The 19386-nt window shown below is 41.8% G+C and overlaps 1 protein-coding gene across 2 annotated transcripts in view; it reads right to left on the bottom strand.

Annotated features, from left to right (window-relative positions):
• GABRG1 (gamma-aminobutyric acid type A receptor subunit gamma1) overlaps positions 1 to 11135 on the bottom strand; it is a gene marked incomplete at both ends in the record, with an annotated part of 57326 nt that extends 46191 nt beyond the window's left edge. For both annotated transcript variants that reach the window (XM_082482688.1, XM_082482687.1), the window contains one exon: positions 11044 to 11135. In XM_082482688.1, the coding sequence (XP_082338814.1) occupies positions 11044 to 11135 (92 nt within the window). The remainder of the gene's footprint in view (positions 1 to 11043) is intronic.
• Positions 11136 to 19386: the final 8251 nt, after the last annotated feature.

Consider the following 19386-nt stretch of genomic DNA (forward strand, 5'->3'; position numbering starts at 1 on the left):
TGATTCTAATTCAGAAGCTAAAAACGTAAGTACTTAGGCATGTGTCATGTGCAGGACCAGGTATAGAAGAAAATCTGAACTCTAGAAGGATGATACTGGGGGTTTCTGTCTCAGCGCCTAAAACAGAAGAAACTTCCTTACAGAGCATGAAAAATGCAACTTCATCATGGTAGGAATCAGCAATTACTCTTATCTCATATACATATTTACATATTTCCTTGGGTCTCCCCATGATAAAACAAGGGCCTCACACAGACTTCTAGTATCCCTCAGAAGCTGAAAAAAGGCTGGAACTCCTTCACATACACAAATATTACTTCTTTTCAGTAGCAGCAATAGCAGCAGGACCACATCGTCATGACTGCCAGAATAGGACACAATTACATTTTTCTTCAAAAGATTTTCTTGAAAGATTTCTTCCACTGCTATCTGTCAGGGCTGGACGGTTTAAACATCTCCAAACTTGATGGCTGACTTCATACTCATCAGTTCTATTACACTTCTGCAGAAGTGAACTCCCTTTGGCATTTCATCATCAGCTTCTTCACTGATGTGCTTTATTCATCGCAGAAAATTTCTGTAACTGCAAGCAAAGAAATGCAGCTACTGAAAATACGACTCCAGAAAGTATTACTCGCTCTTCTTAATTCTGTGCGATTAAGTCACCGATGTTGTATTCCTTCATCTTCAACCCTCCTAAACTGGTTTAGGTGCTCTCTTGACAAAAATCTCTTTTCTCTTCCCCCCATCCACTCCATCTCAGATGCTTTTATCAATCTATTTCGCCCTCCTTCTGCCTTGCCGGACTCTGGCATATTCTTTTGTCTTTCAAAATGTATTTTTCTCTCCCACCAAAGTATGTTTTACTTAATCCCTACATCTTTTTTTTCCAGTATACCTACCACGGACTGTTAGATCGATCCTTCTTCTTGGATGCACGTACTGTCTTGTGCTCTTCGCCATCTCTAATCTCATATTTTTCTGCCTATTTATAATTTCCTGCCCTGTTTCCTCTTTCCCCTCTCGTTCCTGAGTTTTTACAAAAGAGATTAATCTGGACATTAAGTCAGCTGGAAAATTTTCAGGGAAAAGCGTGGAAAAAATATTAGAAATTCTTATACAGAAAGAAACATTCAATTTTTAGGACAAGCTACATAAAAAATTTCAATTACTATTAAATAAGTAAAGCTTTGTTAAAAAAAAAAAAAAAAGAGCAATCACAGCACTAACAGAATAAAAGCAGGTACCTCTGCTGTTCATTCCCTGTAATGAAAAGTGTTGCCTACATATTTGAGTGTTTAGACTATCAGACTTGTGGTATCTTAATAATATCACAAGCATCAGGTGATCAAGATCTTTTGAGTCATTACAGCTTTGAAGTACATCTCTGAAAGATATGAAACATTTTCTCCCCCACACAGTAACTTCAGTACAATTAATTTTAGTCCCAGCAAGACCTTCACTTAAAAGCATTATCACATTTCTTATAAAATGATCTTCAATACCTCTGTGATACTAACATAACAAAAACTTACCCGAACAGAAATTACTGAACAATACAGACAGATTTAACTCTGAACACTTAATAAAGGCACAACCTGACTGCAAAGAACATTTATAGAAATCTGAATTTTTAGCATTAAGAACAACAGGTATTATTAAAGATGTATTCCAGAAGCACGATTTTGTTCTGAGATCCACACAATTTGCCCTCCTCCAAGTCAACTTTCAGACAATGCTATATATTATTTGAAAAGACACTGGTCAAATTTGTTATTAATTCAAATGGCTTTTAAAGATCTCACAAAAATAATCAGCTGGACTTACAGCATCACAGATATTCTTTATCCATCACTCCTCTGATATAATACAGAGTTAATCTTCTCTCCTTGAAAGTTCATCCAAATATTGATACACTGAGGCCAGTACAACTGCCACCTCTACTCCTATCAAGTTGCAGTCCAGAAATTAATTGAAAATTTTCCCCACATCTGTCTAGCCAAGTAGAGGTAATTCTCTGTGCCAGTTCAGAGCTGCTGGATTCTCAAACATATTCAGCTTGATTAGTATAGTGGTCTTTTATCAAATAGAAGATTTGAACACCTTAGTAAAAATAGCTCTTTACCTCCGTATGTGGTCACAAACATGTTCTTCCCAGCTTTGTAGACCTGATAGAGACAACTACTTGTTTCTGCACTGCTCTCTTTTATGCTATACAATAGAGCAAGAACCTTGCACAAGTGAAATAGAAAACCATATCAAAAAAAAAAAGAAAACAGAAAAAAGAAAAAAAATAAAGTTGATTCCTGCCATTTTCCACAGAATCACGCAATTTAGAAGGGGTCTTTGGAAGTTGACTACTACTTAAATGAGGGACAACACTGAATTCAGACCAGGACGCTTAGAGCTTAGTCCAGTCAGGTCTTTGAAAACTCCATGGACAGAGATCCCACAGCCTCACTGTTCCACTGTTTAATTATAACTTTTTTTTTTTCTTTACACCTAGTTGGGATTTCCCCTGTGGCAATTCATCACCATTGTTCCTCATCCTCTCACCACGCACCACTGCAAAGAGCTTACCTCTGTCTTCTCGATCATCTCCCCATAAGCGCTGGGGGCTGCTATTGGGTCCCTCCAAAGCCATCTCATCTCCAGGCTGAACAGCCCTCTCCTCACAGGGCAAGTGCTCCTGCCTGACCAGCTTGGTAGCCCTCTGCTGAGCTCCCTCTAGTTTAAACCCAAAACTGGATGCAGTACCTAGATGCAGTTCAACAAGCGTGGAGCCCTTGGTAAGTGAGGGAGACGATCACTTTCCTCAATCTCTTGAGAGTGCCCCTGGCCACGCAGCCCAGGAGGCTGGTGGCCCTCTTTGCTGCCAAGGCGCCATGCTGTCCACCAGGGACTCCAGGTCCTCTTTGGCAGAACTGCTCCCCAGCCAGCTAGTCCCAAGTCTGTCCTGCTGAGGGGGCCATTCCACCCAGGTGCAGCACTTAGCACTCATCCTTAATGAATATCCTAACGTTCTCATCAACCCATTCCCCCAGCCTCTCCAGCTCCCTCTGAAGAGCAGCCCTGCCCACAAACATATGAACTTCGCAAAAACAATCTTTTAACGAGGAAAAAAATAAATTGTCTTCAGGAAAGGCTATGCTAATATCATTATTCCTGATGCTCTAAGCAGTTCTTGTTCCACCCCAGAGAAGCAAGGAAACGGGACACACTTCTCCCTTCTCTTTCCTCACCTCAATTATTCTATGCTCTGATTACAAACTTGCAGAATGTGTTGTGTGTTTTGTTTTGGCTTAGAAAAGCTGGTTATCTTATTGATGACAACATCCTGATTCGCCGTGTAAGTAAAGCTCTTCCTCTGTTCTGAGAAAATCATTACCACAATATCCTAAAGCAGTTCTTTGCCTAGGAAAGCACTTGAAAGTGCCCATTATCCTCAGTAAGTAGGTCTTTCCTTTCTTCTAGCACAAACATTGCTAATGCAAGCTGAAAAATTAGTAGAGGCCCTTATGCTAACTATATTTTAATCTATGAGATCAAGAGCATTTTGTCATTGTAAAATTTTCAGACAAATATATATTCATCTTCCTCTATGTGACGGATGTCTTTTAAGGAGAGCCTTCCAGCCATTGCATGCAACAAAACCTAAAATTTATCAGGAAGATAAAGTAAGCCTTAGGATAATCTGTTCTGCCTTGACTGAAACTGAAGTTTAAGCCTACTAAAATCCTTGGGGAGATTTATTTCAGGTGGATTTGAATGAAACCTAGAAATGTAAATTGGTAAGATTTTGTGGGTTTTGGCCATACCATGCAATCAAATAATTAAAATGTGAGGAGCTGTACTCCACTGGTGATCCATACCAAAAAGAGGGGAATAAATGAAGATTCAGAGAACAGAAGATAAAAGGGTAACGATAGCAAATTATAAAGCCCAGGTAGATATAACTGAAAAGGGACAAATGGTTTTAAATAAAGGATAAAATATCCCCAAACTGCTAAGGAAGGACATGATGATGAAAATGCATCACCTCTCTAGTTATCTGACACATGTACTAACCGCAGCAGTATCAGACCTCCTGGGAGTTTCAGAGGAGGATCATCACACAGAGACAGACACATATAAATCCACGTGCCACGTGTCAGCAGCCCGTTCAAGAGACTGCAGATCCCTATCTACACTTGACTGATGAAAGGTTAATTGTCATCAAATTCAGAATGAACTGATAGATTGGTGATGGGTTAATTGCTTTGATCCAAGAAACAACTTTCCATAGTGGAACTAGACTTGAATCAAACCTAACATAAATGAATGCTGAGAACCATAACTTCAATAAAAAGGAGTTACCCTAATTAAATGCCATCCCACAGTCACTATAACTTTCATCAAATTGTAAAGTCAACTTTGTTAGATTTCTACTTTAAAATGTCACCAGCATCTCAAGAAATATATAGAATGATTTCTCCTTTACAAGGCATTTTCAGTCATTTATGCTGCTGGTATTTCAATATATTCATGTGAACATGTGTTCTAGCACAATTCATTGCATATTTCCTGCAATATCTTCAGGTAACTAGGAATCTACTACATCCCTTCACAAAAACAAGCTTATCTGAAACAATTCCAAATTCTGGTAAACATGTGAGCAAGTATCAGGCTCCTGCCACGGCAGTCAAAGAAATATGTATAGACTGATGTAGCAACAGAATCAGAGACTTGCACTGAACCACACACCTTAATTGTGGCTTATAGGGGAATCTGGCTGAAAATCATGGAAAAAGCCATACAACTACAATAACCAGGCAATGACAACATGGCCCTAGGAGAAACACAGTGAATGGGTTCTACTGAAATTTTAGTGTAACCGTCACTAGGCAATTATGGACTAATCCAAAGGTCAAGGAAATTAATGAATAATTGTACAAAGAGGTGAATATACTCCATAAGGACTAACGTAAATACCTAAGCCATGTCCTAAAAAGCTTGCTGTCTCTCTCTCTCTGAAAGCAAAATTTAGTGTGTATTAAATACAACACACATCTTTTACAACAGGAGTATTCCACCTCTCATCAGACGGTGACTAAAACTTGTGGCTGCCGGAGCTGTCCCCCGCTGGAGGCAACCTGCAGGCCAGCAGCTGGGTGGCCCTCACTGACAAAGCAAGAACCTCAGGTACAGGTCCACAGCTCAGGTACAGACCTGCAGCGGGTCTGACACAATCCAGTACATACCCGATGGCTGTCCGCTGGTGAGACCAAGTACTCTTCTCCCCCATGGAAAACACCGAGGCTGCTTTATTTTTAAAAACATCTACGTAATTTATTCTGCTATGTAAATATGGCATCAGGCAATGAAGAAAAAAATTTGTCATGACTTACAGTGACAGAGTTAGCTACCTAAATTAATACTTAATGCTACAACTTTTTCCTAATATAAATTCCATCCAGATGGACTTTATTCTGAAAGATAAATTGGACCATAATATTACATTAATAATAAGACTTAATCCCTCATGGTACGCTGCCTTAAATAAGAAAAGTATATTAAATGAAAGGACTAACAGTCTATTTAAGACCTCAAATAATTTAATCCAAAGGGGACGTATCTCATGTTACCTTAGATCTTTCCTATTCACTATGTCTGTCTGTCTTCCTGAAAATAAGAAAAATAGCTGCATATAAATTTAGAAACACAGGATTAACCAGTCACAGCTTACCAGAGATGAATGCAGTGACACAGAAAAGGATCTGAGGATCAAGGCAGAAAGCAAAAAGAACATGAGATACACCGGGGCAGTACTGGAACTAATCCTGGGACAGAGTATCTCAGCAGCATGAAGCAGTAGTAGGGAAGCAATATCCTGTGTCTATCTGCCATTAATGAGGCTAATATTTATATAATCTACCCATTTTTCAAGCCTGCTCTTCAAATAAAAAATGGAAAGGTTTACAAAATGGTTAAACAAACAATTCACTATTTTCTGAAGAAATGTAAATAACTCAGTTTACTTATCTGAGAGAAAAATGTAAGCCGCTATCAAGTTACCAATTTATCAACTACGTATACCAGGGAAATACTTCTAAGAAGTTAGTATGACTGCATCATGGGTAAATACAATTCAATGGAAATTTCCACTCTGCATAGAGTATCTCCAATTGTGACACATTTGTATAAAACTTTCATTCTGGACTAGATCATTCATCCTGCAACAAGTGCTAGGCATATAACTGCACTGCAGCTTCTCATCTCCAAGAGGTGAGGAAGTTTCTCTGAGCAAATAGTCTACAACATATCAGGAAAAACTAGGCTGGAAAGAGAAAGACAGCAGGATGTTTTCTAACCAAAATGTTGATTCCTTTAAGAATTTTCAGGTATCATTGGAGGTGCTCTGAGTTCTCATCAAGGCAAGACTTGGCAGAGGCACACAGGGCAAGGAAGAACTTTGGTGATTGGCTTTCCTGCTGAAGAGCAGCTGGCTGTAGACCACACTCTGTTCCTGAAGAGCCACTTCAGCCATGGGTCCGCACCCTGAGGTTGCTCTGTAGAACCAGAGGTATGAACCAAGACCTGGATTTCCCCACAGAGAGATGGTCGTGGGATCCAGTGGCTGAGCCAGCTGTAGCAAGTAGCGCTGGGAAAAAAGCCGGGGGGGGGGGGGGGGGTGTCAGCTGGTAGAGGAAGACAGGAGATCCACTGGATGGAAACTGAGACAAGAAGTACTGTACAATACTTCATCAGATTCCTCCTCCTCCTCAAATCTTTACGCAGGGACTTAGAACAGTTATGCCAAAGCAACAAACCTGATGCAAAAGCCAGGGTACATTCTCCAGTTTTTTTTATTCTGATATCAGACTGGATTATCCCAACAGAACCTACTGACCTGAACATCCACCAAAGAAAGCACTTTTTAGTAACTATTTCCTATTTCTTTTCATCTTTGCCATATCACTGAGATTTCCCTCCTCTTTCAGCCCTATTACAAAAGTTCGCCTGTGTAAAAATGCGAAACTGGGACTTCCCTGTCATCTCCAGGTTAATTCAATTGCATCTGAATTACTCCTTACAAATTATTACCATTCAGAGAAATTGTTAAGAAATAAACGTTACTGTCACTGTCATCCACCACCCTTTGAATGGATCCTGTCACTGTGCTACATACTGTCATTTATAATTACCACTTCTCGCTGCTGCTCTTTACCAAATAAGTTATGATATCGTTATTTTACCTAAGTACATGCTCAACTTAATATGCAGTGCAAGAAAGGGCTATGCAGGTAATTGAAAAAGGCCTCGTACTCTTCTCTCGTAAATGTGACTACAAAAACGGTTCTTTGCCCACCTTGGGAGATGCTCACCTTTGTTTTTCTGTGAGTTCAACGCACATGACTTTATATATATATTTATACATATATACACACACACGATAGCACAAACCAAGGCAATTCACTTTCAAACAGTGCATATGCCAAGTCCATTTAAGTAGTTCTACCTGCTGGCCATAGAAACTAGGTGTTGTATTTCACCCAGATTATTACAATTCCTCTACAACTTCAAAGAAAACCCATAGATTCCCCAACCCCCTAGTAATTTACTCTGGGGCCGGACTTATGCATCCAGAAAAAAGTTGACCAAAGTCACCGAGTGCTCACCTTTCGCCTTTTCTGTCCAGCTCAGAAAGGTTTGAATTGGTAGCAAGGGTGCTCTTATTTAACTTCAGGCATATTTAAAAAAATCAGGAAGTTAAAAGTAATTGAAAATGTAGTTCAATTATCTATGAGAGCCTTTTTTTTTAATGGATTGCCATAGTTTGAAGGTTTCCCTTAAAACCATTGCAAGAAAATGGTGTGCAAAGAATATAAAGTATTTCTCAATATTTATGTCTCATTAAACTTTGTAATAACAAAAGGAAATATTAATAAACTTTTTATAAAATAAACCATATTTTAAACCACCGGGGCTGCTAAATAACAAGTTTTTCACTGTCACATCATGAACAAAGCACATAAGAGTGAGGATAACAATGAATAAAAATCACAGATGTTCAAATGAAACAGTAAATCACTATTATCGAGCATTAAGAAACCCATGTTGTTATGACAGGCTTAACTCTGATGCAGGAATTTATATGAGAAGAAAACGTAGGCCGTATTATATAAGTATTTTCCTAACAGATACTTTGAAATGGAAAAGAAAATATTAGTTGACATTTGCACCTGCTGACAGTTACATTGCAATGGATCATTTATAATTTTTTTTTAGAACATCAGGTTACAAAACTAAAGGGAAGATATAGACAAAATTAAGTTCGCTTACATTATACAGTTAGGGATGCTGACCAGTACGTACCATTTAAAGCAGTATAAATTAGTATAAATTAAAAGAAATGTTACAGTTATGCTGCACCTGTATGGTTAGTACTAAGGAAATAATATTAATTATATTGTCAGCTCTTATGCTCTCCCTATGAATTATCTATTTATTTGAGTTCAACAAGAATAATGGCTTTGCCGAGCATTTAGGACTGCAGTGACTGCTGGGTAACTACCCTGTTCCTGCACATACCTTATAGAAAGGCTCAGAGCCCAATTTCTGCTACAGAAGAGATATCAGCTATTGACAAAAAGAGTCCTTCAAAATACTGACTCACGAAGTTACATCAAGCGCATTGGCCATTCCGGTCTGTTTGTGGTGCATGTGCGGAACCGGGGGAAAACAACTGTTTTATGGGACAGAGTTCAACTGCAATGAATCCCTTTGGCGAAGGAAGTTCAGTCTAATGTCACGCTACAGCTTTTGGGGCAGTACATTAAAAGGATAAACTCTCGGTTGAACTCAACTTCCAATATCCTTCCACTTAGCTGAAGCTAAATGGCTTTAGCTCCATTTGTTGCACCTGAAGGAACTTTCCTCCCACTCAGCAAAAAGTGCTTTGTGTATAAATGCATACTAGAAGTGATGCCATTTGCAACCTCTTGAAAGTATGTGTTGAAAAGGTGGGTTGGCTCTTGCAAGATGTTTTCAGAAAAACAGACAGAATTGGTGCAGCCTGGTCTGTTCTTGAGAAAAGCATTATTTCTGTGGTTTAGTTTGAACTTCAAGGCAAAGCTTGGGCTGAAACTACAGAAAGGCATCCAAAGAAGCAGAAAAACAGCATTTCCATCCTACTTTGTGGCAGGCTGCTAAAGGGCACGAGAGCTCCTGAGCTCTCTGCAAGCACACCTGAGTTGTAATGCACTACATACCAGAGAATCAGCATCTGAAAAACACGTCCATTTGTGGTCACTTGAAAAAAAAAAAAAAAAAAGGAAAAAAGAAAAATCTCTCAAGCACCATTTTCCCATCTAGCCTCTGAATGAAAGGCAAGCTTGAAAATAGTTGATTCGGATACATGGATTTTTATACCAAAGGTTCCATTTTATCTGGAACACAAAATAAAATAGTGCATGGAAGTTACCTCTTTTTCCCACTGAAGACTTCTTATCAACTTATTTATAAATGCTACTGTTAATGAGATGTATACATAATAATCTACACCTAGTCCTGTAATCCCAACCACATTTCGACAACAAAAAAAAAAAACAACTTTTTCTTTTAGCTAGTCCTCCTCCTTTGTAACTAAGTCTTTGAACTGATAAATTAGCATGCATATTCTTTTCTCTCAAACCACTTGATAATTTCTTTCATACCTGAGGTACAATATGTTCATTAAGAAACATTCTGAAGATGCACAGCTGCACTGCTATAATTTCCATCAATGCTTTTGAAAAATATTTCCATAATATGCCAAGGTTTTAGAAGACACAGATTAAGAAAAGTGTCATCAGTGGTGTTTCTAACTCGGATAACACAGCAGCCTTCTGAAGATGAGAGATGAGCTGAGATCAACACACTTCACACAGACTGATAAATCGTCATACAGTATAGGGAAGGGGTCTAGAGTCTGATGAACTTAAAAAATGTTTAATAGATTTTTTTTTTGCCAGCCTTTATACTACACATTTTGTATACCCTCTTAGAATGATAATTTGGTCTATCGTTAAAAAGAAAGACACACTGGGCAACAGTCAGATACCCTTTCAATACTGCCTTGTGATTTTTATGAGAGTATAACCTGTGGAATGATTCACACTAGCTCTGAATTATTAATGGAGTTGAACGATCAGATTGCTTTTCGTTAAGTTGTTATGGGTACTAATAACACATTTACGCAGCAGTACCAAACTGTTGTTTCTTCACAGCCCTTCCCATCAATTTTACAACTGTCTCTTCAAAACGCCCGTTTCCAACTTCTGGGACTTGAGCGGCTGCCCGGCACCATCCCACGCGTGGGCCCCGTCCCGCTCCCGAGGGCTGCAGAGGCACCGCGCGGGATGCTCCGCTGCGGGGACAGCACCGGTGACGAAGTACCGGCACCACCAACTACGGTACCGCGGCATTACCACCGACCCAGGCTGGACCAGCATCTTCCGAAGCAGCCAGCCGGCAGCGCCGCAGCATCCTCTCCCCCCGGCAGCCGCCGCCGAGTCAGCGGGGCCGGCCAGGGGCGGCGGCGGGGAGCAGCCGGTGCTGCGGGGAGCAGCTCCCTGCGCCGGGGGGCCCCGCACCGCCCCCCCGCCCGGCTGTGTGTCCGTCCCCCCCTCCTCGCCGTGGGGGACACACGCTTCCCCCAGCACCGAGCTGAGCCCGGACTCGCTAACTCGCTGGGCGAACAAGTGGGATGCGGCAGAAGTTTAACTTTGCCGGTGCCGGCTGCCCCCGCAGCCGCCCTCGGGACCCGCCGCCGCAGCACCGGGACCTTTTCGGGTCTTTTGGGGTTTGGGTTTTTTGTTGTTTTTTTTTTTTTCTCTCTCTTTTTTTTTTTTTTTTCTTTTAATATAAGTTTGGCGGCGCGTAGCACGCCCCCTTCCTCCCCAAGCCCCGCCGGAGCCCCTCCAGAGCTCAGCCCGGGGCGCGATGCGCAGGGAGCCGAGAGCCGGCGGAGGGTGCGGGCGGCAGCGGTGGCGGTGGCGGTGCGGGGGTCCCCGCCGTACTCACCCGCTCCCCAGCCGCACGGTCAGCAGCAGCAGCAGCAGCCGGACCCCGCGGCGGCGGCTCCAGCGGGGCGAGGAGCCCCCCCAGGCATCCATGGGCGTGAAGGCGCTTTCCCTTCCCCGAGTTTTCTCCGGAGAGGCTGGGGAATAGCGACCCTGCCAATCCCACCGTCCCCCCCCTCCCCGGCTCACGGCAGGCAGAGGGAGGGGAAGGGGGGGGGGGGGGCGGGAAAGGGGGGGACGGAAAGGAAAAAAAAAAAAAAATAAAACACCCAAACAGGTAGGAACCCACTCTACAAGGACCGAGCGACTCGCCCAATAGGCTCATCAGGTTGCTCCATAAATTATCCTAAAAACTGCCCGGCGAATCAATCCCGAGCAGAGGTGGAGCCTCCTTTACTAGAAGGGAAACATGCTTGGGAGGAAGGGTGGCATTGATTTGCTATTTCCTCCAAAGAGGGAAATAAAATAGGTCTTATATACCTATAAATACACGAAATATATAAAATGTTGAATGTATATTTAAAGCCACATCTATACATGTAAATCTTTCCGTTTCTTTTTTAAAGCTACTCAGAGGGCGGCTTGCAACCTGAGCGGCAGCCCCTCGGCCCTGCCAAGCCGCCGGGAGATGGGCGCGTAAAACCCGCGGAGACTGCGCGGCCCCGCGTCCGGCACCGACGGCGATTTTGGGGAGGGCGGCACCAGCCGCGGGGAAGGGGGGGACCCTCCAGCCCCTCGTCCGTCCCCGGGAAAAGGGGCTCGCTCCTCCAACCCCGGTCGCTAAAGCCGTGCTGGAGGCAGGCGGCACGGTCGGCGCGCAAGTGCCACCGCGGAAATTCCGCGCACCCAAGAAACGCGAGTCGCGCAAACCCGGGGAGGCTGCAGGCGGCTCTGCGCGGCCGCGGAGCGCCCCCGGGGGGGAAGGGGGAGGAAAGCGGGCGATGCGCGGTGCTGCGCTGTAAAATGCGCTGGGGCTTGCTACAACATCCAAAACGCGCTTTTTTTTTTTTTTTCCTTTTTTTTTTTTCTTTTTGTTTTCTTTTTTCCTGCTTGTCTCCCCTCTGCCGCTCCCTCCTCCTGCCTCTCTCGGGAGACCTACGGGGCAAAGTAGTCAAAAAAAACCCCAAATAAATACCTCCTAATATAACCTCCACCAAAAGCAAACCCGAGGCAGAAAAAGCAACCGCGGTGGCGGGGGGGAGGGGGGAAGGGGGGGAAAACGACAGGCGGTTACGTCCCCGCGGGACTAGCGCCTAAATAAAGCGTAATTCTTTGCACGGCTTCAGGGTCGGATGGCCCCTGGATCCCTCCCCAACCCAATTCCCCGGCCCCGGAGATGTCCCCGCTTGCAGCTCTCTATGGGGCACCCCTGGAGTAACCCGCGCTGCGTGATTCTTAGCGCGAGGAGCAAACCGTTTTGCAGTCGTCATCATCATCATCATCATCATCATCATCATCATCATCACCCTTTGAGTCAAGATGTAACTGCACAGAAATGTAAATAACCCCCCGTTCAGTTGTTGTTCCGATGAAAGGCAGTGCTTTGGTTTGGGTTCTCCTGCTTCTTTATACGTCATCACCTGGCTATTATTTTATATACACAGTTTACAGCTGCTTTAATGGTTAAAGAAACTCACCACGCTTCAGAGAGCTGCAGTACATTAAATGAAAATTCAACGACTTGGCAATTAATAGGCTGTCCTGGGGGTACAGGCAGAAGGTAAAGGCACATATTATTGTATGACCTGAGGTCTCTTTATTGGTGGATTAACGCAGCAGGCAGCGTCCCGGTGTGATGGCAGAGGCATGAGCTCAGAGGAGAGAACATGCATTTATTACAGAGTAAGCGCAGAAGCAGCTCCCCTCCTGCAGCTGGTGGCACTGGCGCCAAGGAGCAGGACTGCTGTCCCCCTCAGCAAGAAAATAAGCACAGCCCGTTCCCAAGTCCCTTTCTCTCTGGGAAGTCCTTTTGCCCCGAAAATAGCCCTGGTCTTTAGGCTTATTATGGATTGATCTGTCAGATTGACTGCAGTTCACAAAAAAATGCCACGAACTCTTTCTTATGCCTCTGCATTCTGATGTTTATGGAGCCATTAACACTCTTTACTAGTCTATAAAATTTCATCCCATCAGTAAAATATATTCCATAATTAATGTGACTATGGAGAAAGTTTGACATAAGAAGTTTAAGACTATTTAAAGAATTACAAGACATCTTCTTTCTACATGAGCAGTTTGGAACATATATTTAAAAATACTTAATTTCACCCCTGTGTAGGTCCAGCAGCTTGCTAGCACTGAAGAAGGTGGAGGATTGCAGCTAAAATAACATGTAGAATGAATAGTGAGAAAATATTGTTTTTCATTTGATTTCTGGGTTTAGAATGCTAAAGCACATAAAGGTGCCATTAAAAATAATTCAAAATAAAACTGGTGTCAATGAGGTTTCTCACATGACACAAGACTTAGGATGATATCAGGACAAGCTAGTTTCAGAAAGTCCCACATCCGAATTTTCCTTTTACTTCACCGTAAACAACAGAAATCTATCCCTCGCAAAACTAGAGAATAAAATATTCCATGAGGAAGTAAAATAGTAGATAAAAAATAGGTTTAAAATTTTGAAAAGCAAACAGGAAAGAAAAATAATAAAACTTCTTTAACTACCAGAAGAAAACTTGAGGGGGAAAAAAATCATCTCAGACTGTATTCCTAAGGAACAAAAGACGCAATAAAGGAAAACTGCAAAATTGAAAAGGGGATATTGAAGAAAAGCTGGGGAAATTACCTAGACAAGTGTCAAAAGAGGGAGATGCTGATGCAGGGTAATAAACTAAAGGACAATGAGTTACCAAGGCCTGCTCATCTTCATCAGCCATTTGGTACTGGAACAGCTGACCTAACAACAATATTTAAATTCTCAGTTGAAACCATCTTCTCCTGCACCGAATAGGAGGGCTGTCTTTAAAAAAAAAAAAAAGAACCGAGGTGAAGAAAGGGGTCAACAGTGGAATTTCGGGCCTGCTAGGCATCACTTCAGAAGCAGCAAATTGAACATTGTTAATGTACAGGCAAAACTGTGGGATTCAGATCGCTGTTATTATTGAAGAGGCACAAACCAGAATGGCTTCTGCAAAGGAAAACCACTGTCTCTAACTTCTTCAGTCATATTTAATGAGTCCGGGAAGAGAAGAACAGGGCTGCATAATTCACTGTCTTTCAAAACCCTCTTAAGTCTATCAGTTATTTGTTAAAGGAGCTGCATAGTTACAGGGTGAGTAGGACAGTAATGCCATCTTTCAGAAACTGCTTGAGACTACTATCAGAGAGGTTAACTTTCCGCATTAAAGAGATGAATCATGAGTTCTTATGAATCGTCTCTTGAGATACTTTTATTTAACCGATTCCTCACTGAAACAATGGTTTTAAAGACAAGAAATAGAAAAAATTGCAGATGAAATTTTCAGTTTGGTTAAGTCTGTAGAAAAAAGAAAGAATACTGATTAATTCATCAGAGTATAGAAAATTAATTATAAAATGGGAAGCAACGGCATGTTGGCAAACAGAAAAAGAAAAATAATTGAAGGGTTGAATCTGGTAAAGATTTTAAGTAAGTATAAAATCACATCTCAGCTCTGCTGCTGTCAAACAGTGGAAGACTCAGAGAAAGTATTTATATTTAACTGTGAAATTTCTCAAGGACTGTAGAGCAGCACCCATACAAACACCCAGAAAGCACTAGTTTGAGCCGCTGAGCTCCTACATTCTGCCCAAGCTCATCTGAAATCTTTCTCCACCCTCCAGGTTTGAGGATTGCAATATAATACCAAATGCAATGTGAAAGTCCTCTAAAATACAGCCAGGGTAGATCATCCCTTTCCTAACTTCTTAAAAGCGTGAGAATTGATTTGGATTCCACACAAATACACCTAACCCTCTGGCACTGTAAAAGGAGCAAAAGCACTTAGCACAAGCTTGTGATTTCCAGTCTGGAAGCCACCTATTCAACTTCAGGGTACCTACAGTCTGTAACGCATCTCAAATGACATGAGAAAGAATTTTTGTGCTTAAAGCTGAAATCCAAATAGAAGGAGAAGTTAAAAAAAAAAAACAAGTAGCTAATACCACTATATTTTGCACCTGGAAGCCTTCATGCCTAGTTTTGAAAAGCATTTTGATGCCTCAAAATTTAGTTGTCCTAGACCACAGAGGAACCTAGAAACACCCATATGTAATTGTCCATTGTTGACATCACACACCTGCTGTATTTTTCTTGGACATAACTACTTTCCTGACAGGAACATGTGGAACAATGGCAGGTTTGTGTGCCCTTTGAGTGCACAAAGAGCTTTGAAAATCTAGCCCTAGTGGGTGGCCCATCTTCATTCACTGATGTTTGAGGGAAGTTGGTGGTCTTCACTCATGTAGTTGTGTAATGAGCACTTACCCTGCTGAGAGCAAAGTCAACCAGTGCATGGAGAGGGAAGAGAAAATCATTATGGTCTTCTCTCCTCCACCCAGAAAAAGCATACAGTAGCAAGAGCTCAAGGACCGTTGCAGCCACATCTTCAAAAGAGTAGATCCAAATTTCTGTAACACTTTTTTGGTGAAGTTTGTAGACCTTAGCTGTGGATGCACAAAGCCATTTCCTGTGTGTACCTCGCCCCTTAGATTCATAGAATCATAGAATGGTTTGGGTTGGAAGGGACCAAAGATCATCACGTTCCAACCCCCCTGCCATGAGCAGGGACACCTCCCACTAGACCAGGCTGCTCAAAGACTGTTTGATTTATGTGCTTGCATTTGAGTAAGCACAAATGCAAGTAGATTCACATGCACAGTATTGTAAACATGCACCCCAAATGAAAACAGTTCCATTCTTCTTAGGGCAATTCAGAACAAGTGGTTTTAAATATGCATAATCATCCTTAATCCTAGCTGAATGTTTAGTCTTTAAGAAAATTCAATCCTAAACAGCACAGTAGCCTACTGTTGCAATAGATGCAAAAGAGCATCTAAAGAACAAAGGAAATAAATGCAAATATTTTGACACTGGCCTTTTAAAATGGGGCTTTAAAGATGAGGATGGTGGATCTCCATGGGAGAACTGAAAGATGCAGAAACGTCACTTCAGTGCAGCTTTCATATTGTGATTAAAACCACAAAATAATTGCGTTCAGTGAAACAGTCAACATCTTAATAGAAAATAAATTATAAAACTCTCACTTCCCATAGCTAAATACCATTTTAATTAAGATTTCATCTCCGATACATTGATTTAACTGCTCACTCACTTATGTTATTCATTAAAATGATTACTAACAGTACGACTTTAGCGGCACTTAAAAATTACATGAGAGAAATAATCTCAAGTAGAGAACGATGTATTTAGGAAAGGAGAAGACTGCACCCATCTTTGCATCCAGGGGAGAGGGGAAGGGTTAGAGCATGTGAGAGGATATTCCTTTACAGGTAGCGTGTTACCCTTCTTCTCCTTTTAAGCCATGATGCAATGAAAAACAAATTGAAGTGTAGGCAGATCTATGGTAACTAGGCTGAAGTGCTTAGGTACAGAAATATAACTTCAAAGCACAAGTATTCCCTTGGTCTATGGCTGTTGTCACGGCCTTTCACTAGACCTCCAAGTATTTTCAACATGAGTCAGAAAACAACCAACAAATACATTCTGATCCTTCCTCTTTTTGCAGGGTATAAATCCACAATCCCTCCCTCTTCTTCTCCCTAAAACCACAATTTTGCCTTTGCCTCTCCCTCACCTTTCAACCAATTTCCCAGAAAACAGAGGCCAGGAGCCTGGATTTCTCAGGCGCCTGGATTTCTCAGGCGCCTGGATTTCCCTCCTGCCAACGCACATCTTCAAAGACAGCAGACTTCGCTAGGGAATATGGTGGCCGACGAGAAGATGGATACTTGCAAGTGTGAGGCACGTGTGTGTTGCAGACAAGGCAAGGAGTCATACAGGGGACCGGGGCACCAAGGTGCACTCTAGTTCATTTAGGAAGTTCAGTCCAGCTTGGACTACCCCAATGTCATGGGCAGGAGGTGAGCACTGGTTCCATCTCTTCTCCAGTCTAAGCTCTATTTTCCCTAGCAAAGAAACAACGTAGTTCAGCCCAGTGAACCACGGTGGTGCAAACGTACAGAGAGTTAATTATACACATCCACACTTCAGTTCAAATGAGGTGCACACTTTCAAAGTGAGCCTCCCAACCATCTCCCCCTACTGAGCTTTAGCTGGCATAAGAGAGGGGCCCTGGAGCACGTGAAGATGCTCGCAGCATCTTTTCAGAGGTGCTTTCCAGGAGTGCTGGAACCTACTGTGCTCCAGCACTAATGGGTCTTCAGTTTATGGGACTAGATTAGTGCTAGTCTAAAGTCAATCCCCCCCAAACACACTTACTGTGGGTGTTGGGTTCTCAGCACCAACAGATTTCTCCCCAAAGACCTGCTTCTATTTCACCGCAGTATTTGCCAATGTAGCCGAAGACACAGTGAATTATTAGAGGACGAGGACCCCGGCATGAGTCATAGCAAATCAGCCTGCTAATGTAAGTGCTCCCATATTTTGAAATCATATAGCAAAGAACTCTTTTCTTTTTGCTGATTCCTCTTGTCTCCAGGTAGGATGGCAGTTCCCTGCAAACGGTAAGAATAAGAATTGTTTCGCGGCTTACAGAATGGTCTCAGGAGACTAATATTTGATTATCTGTCTGGTCTTATTTTGTTAGAGGCTAACAGGGCAGCTGTTCTACCTGACTACTGCGAGCACTTACTGTTCCAGCCAGATCAGGAGGACAAAGACATGTGAAAATGAAAAATAATGGGGCAGGCAAAAGACTGTGGTCTGTACTTTTTCCAGTTTCAAAAAGATTCGGTTGATACTTGGCTCAGCCTTTGTTGAAAGTTGAAAGTGGCTTTTCAGCATACCCTACCCTGACCAAACCTCCTTGGAGTATAAGAAGGTTTTTTTCATCTGCAAAGCGCAAGACATAAAAAGCTCTCTTCATAAGACTGGTCTGCCTGATAATTGAAAAACTTTCTCTCCGGAATGCTGATTTAAAGTCTTGGTAACAGAATCCCATAGCAAATCTAAATGAAGGGTGATATAATTGCTGTCCAGAACATTAACACTCCTTCTGCAATATATTGTGTCACTCGCTGAACTTCTATAATTGTTATTAGTTGACCTCTAGACCTCTCAATTGTAACAGAAGCCTGGCATATTTAGAGATTGCTTTCTGGTGTATTAGATTCTATTGTGCTGCCTTTTAAGGAGGGTGTACATTCTCTGAATTTGGACTAATTTTCTCCTTCTCTTTTGCATCTCCACCTTTCTTCTTAAGGTTCTTTTTCCGTTTTCCCATGATTGGTTACTATAGGACACTTTAAAAAACAAATGTTGAGTTTCCATTTTGAATACATCACAACCATCAGTATCTCCCGTGCTTACTAGGGAAATAAGCAGAGATCTGGCTGAGCTTCAAATTGTTTTAATTGTTATTGACTATTCACTACATAATCAAACAGAACTGTCCTGCAATATAGCTTGATGTAACCTCAGCTGTCAGGTCAGTAGATTTATTCACAGTGGCAGGAATAGGTCAAAATGCATCATGTAAAACCCACATTGCTTCCCAACTTAATTATTGAGAGACAAAGAAAAAAAACCCAACCTTCCTAAGTAGTGTGTCATGACAGGTCCTCACCAGATTGTGTAAAGAAAATGCTGTTAATTACCATTAATCGTTTGCTGATGATATCAAACACGTCAACATTAAGCAGAATTGAGAGAGCGTGGAACCTGAAGAAAAAAATGCATATTCCACTGTTTCAAAATGCAGAAGTCTGCTAATCTTTTAAATACGTATTTCATGTTTTCAAAACTACTCCATTGCATCATCAGTACAAAAGTGCTTTGATTTTTTTTTTTAACGTTTCCCAGAAAAGAGTATTATTCTCTCTCAAAGAGTACCAGAAAGTAGGACTAGAAGACCCTTAGTCTTTGGTCTTTTCTCCTAGACAAACTCTTGCTTCTGCAGTTGTCTTCAATCACTGACTTGCATATTCTAGCATCTGCATATGATGGAAATTCATCATTCTAGCATGACAAAAAATTGTTGCTGTGCAGAGATAATTCTAGTGAATGACATAGAAATCAACTATTTTTAAAAGTGGAAGAATTATCTTATGGTTTATCATATGTTCTCAGGAAGGTCCTTATCAGTGTGATTATCAATACCAATTCACCCTTTTGATTGGAGACTAATGGAACAGCTGCTTCAGTTTGTATCATTGATGACTCTATTATTCTTGAGTATGAGTC

The sequence above is a fragment of the Vanellus vanellus genome (assembly GCF_965231255.1).
Source record: "Vanellus vanellus genome assembly, chromosome: 4".
Taxonomy (NCBI): domain Eukaryota; kingdom Metazoa; phylum Chordata; class Aves; order Charadriiformes; family Charadriidae; genus Vanellus; species Vanellus vanellus.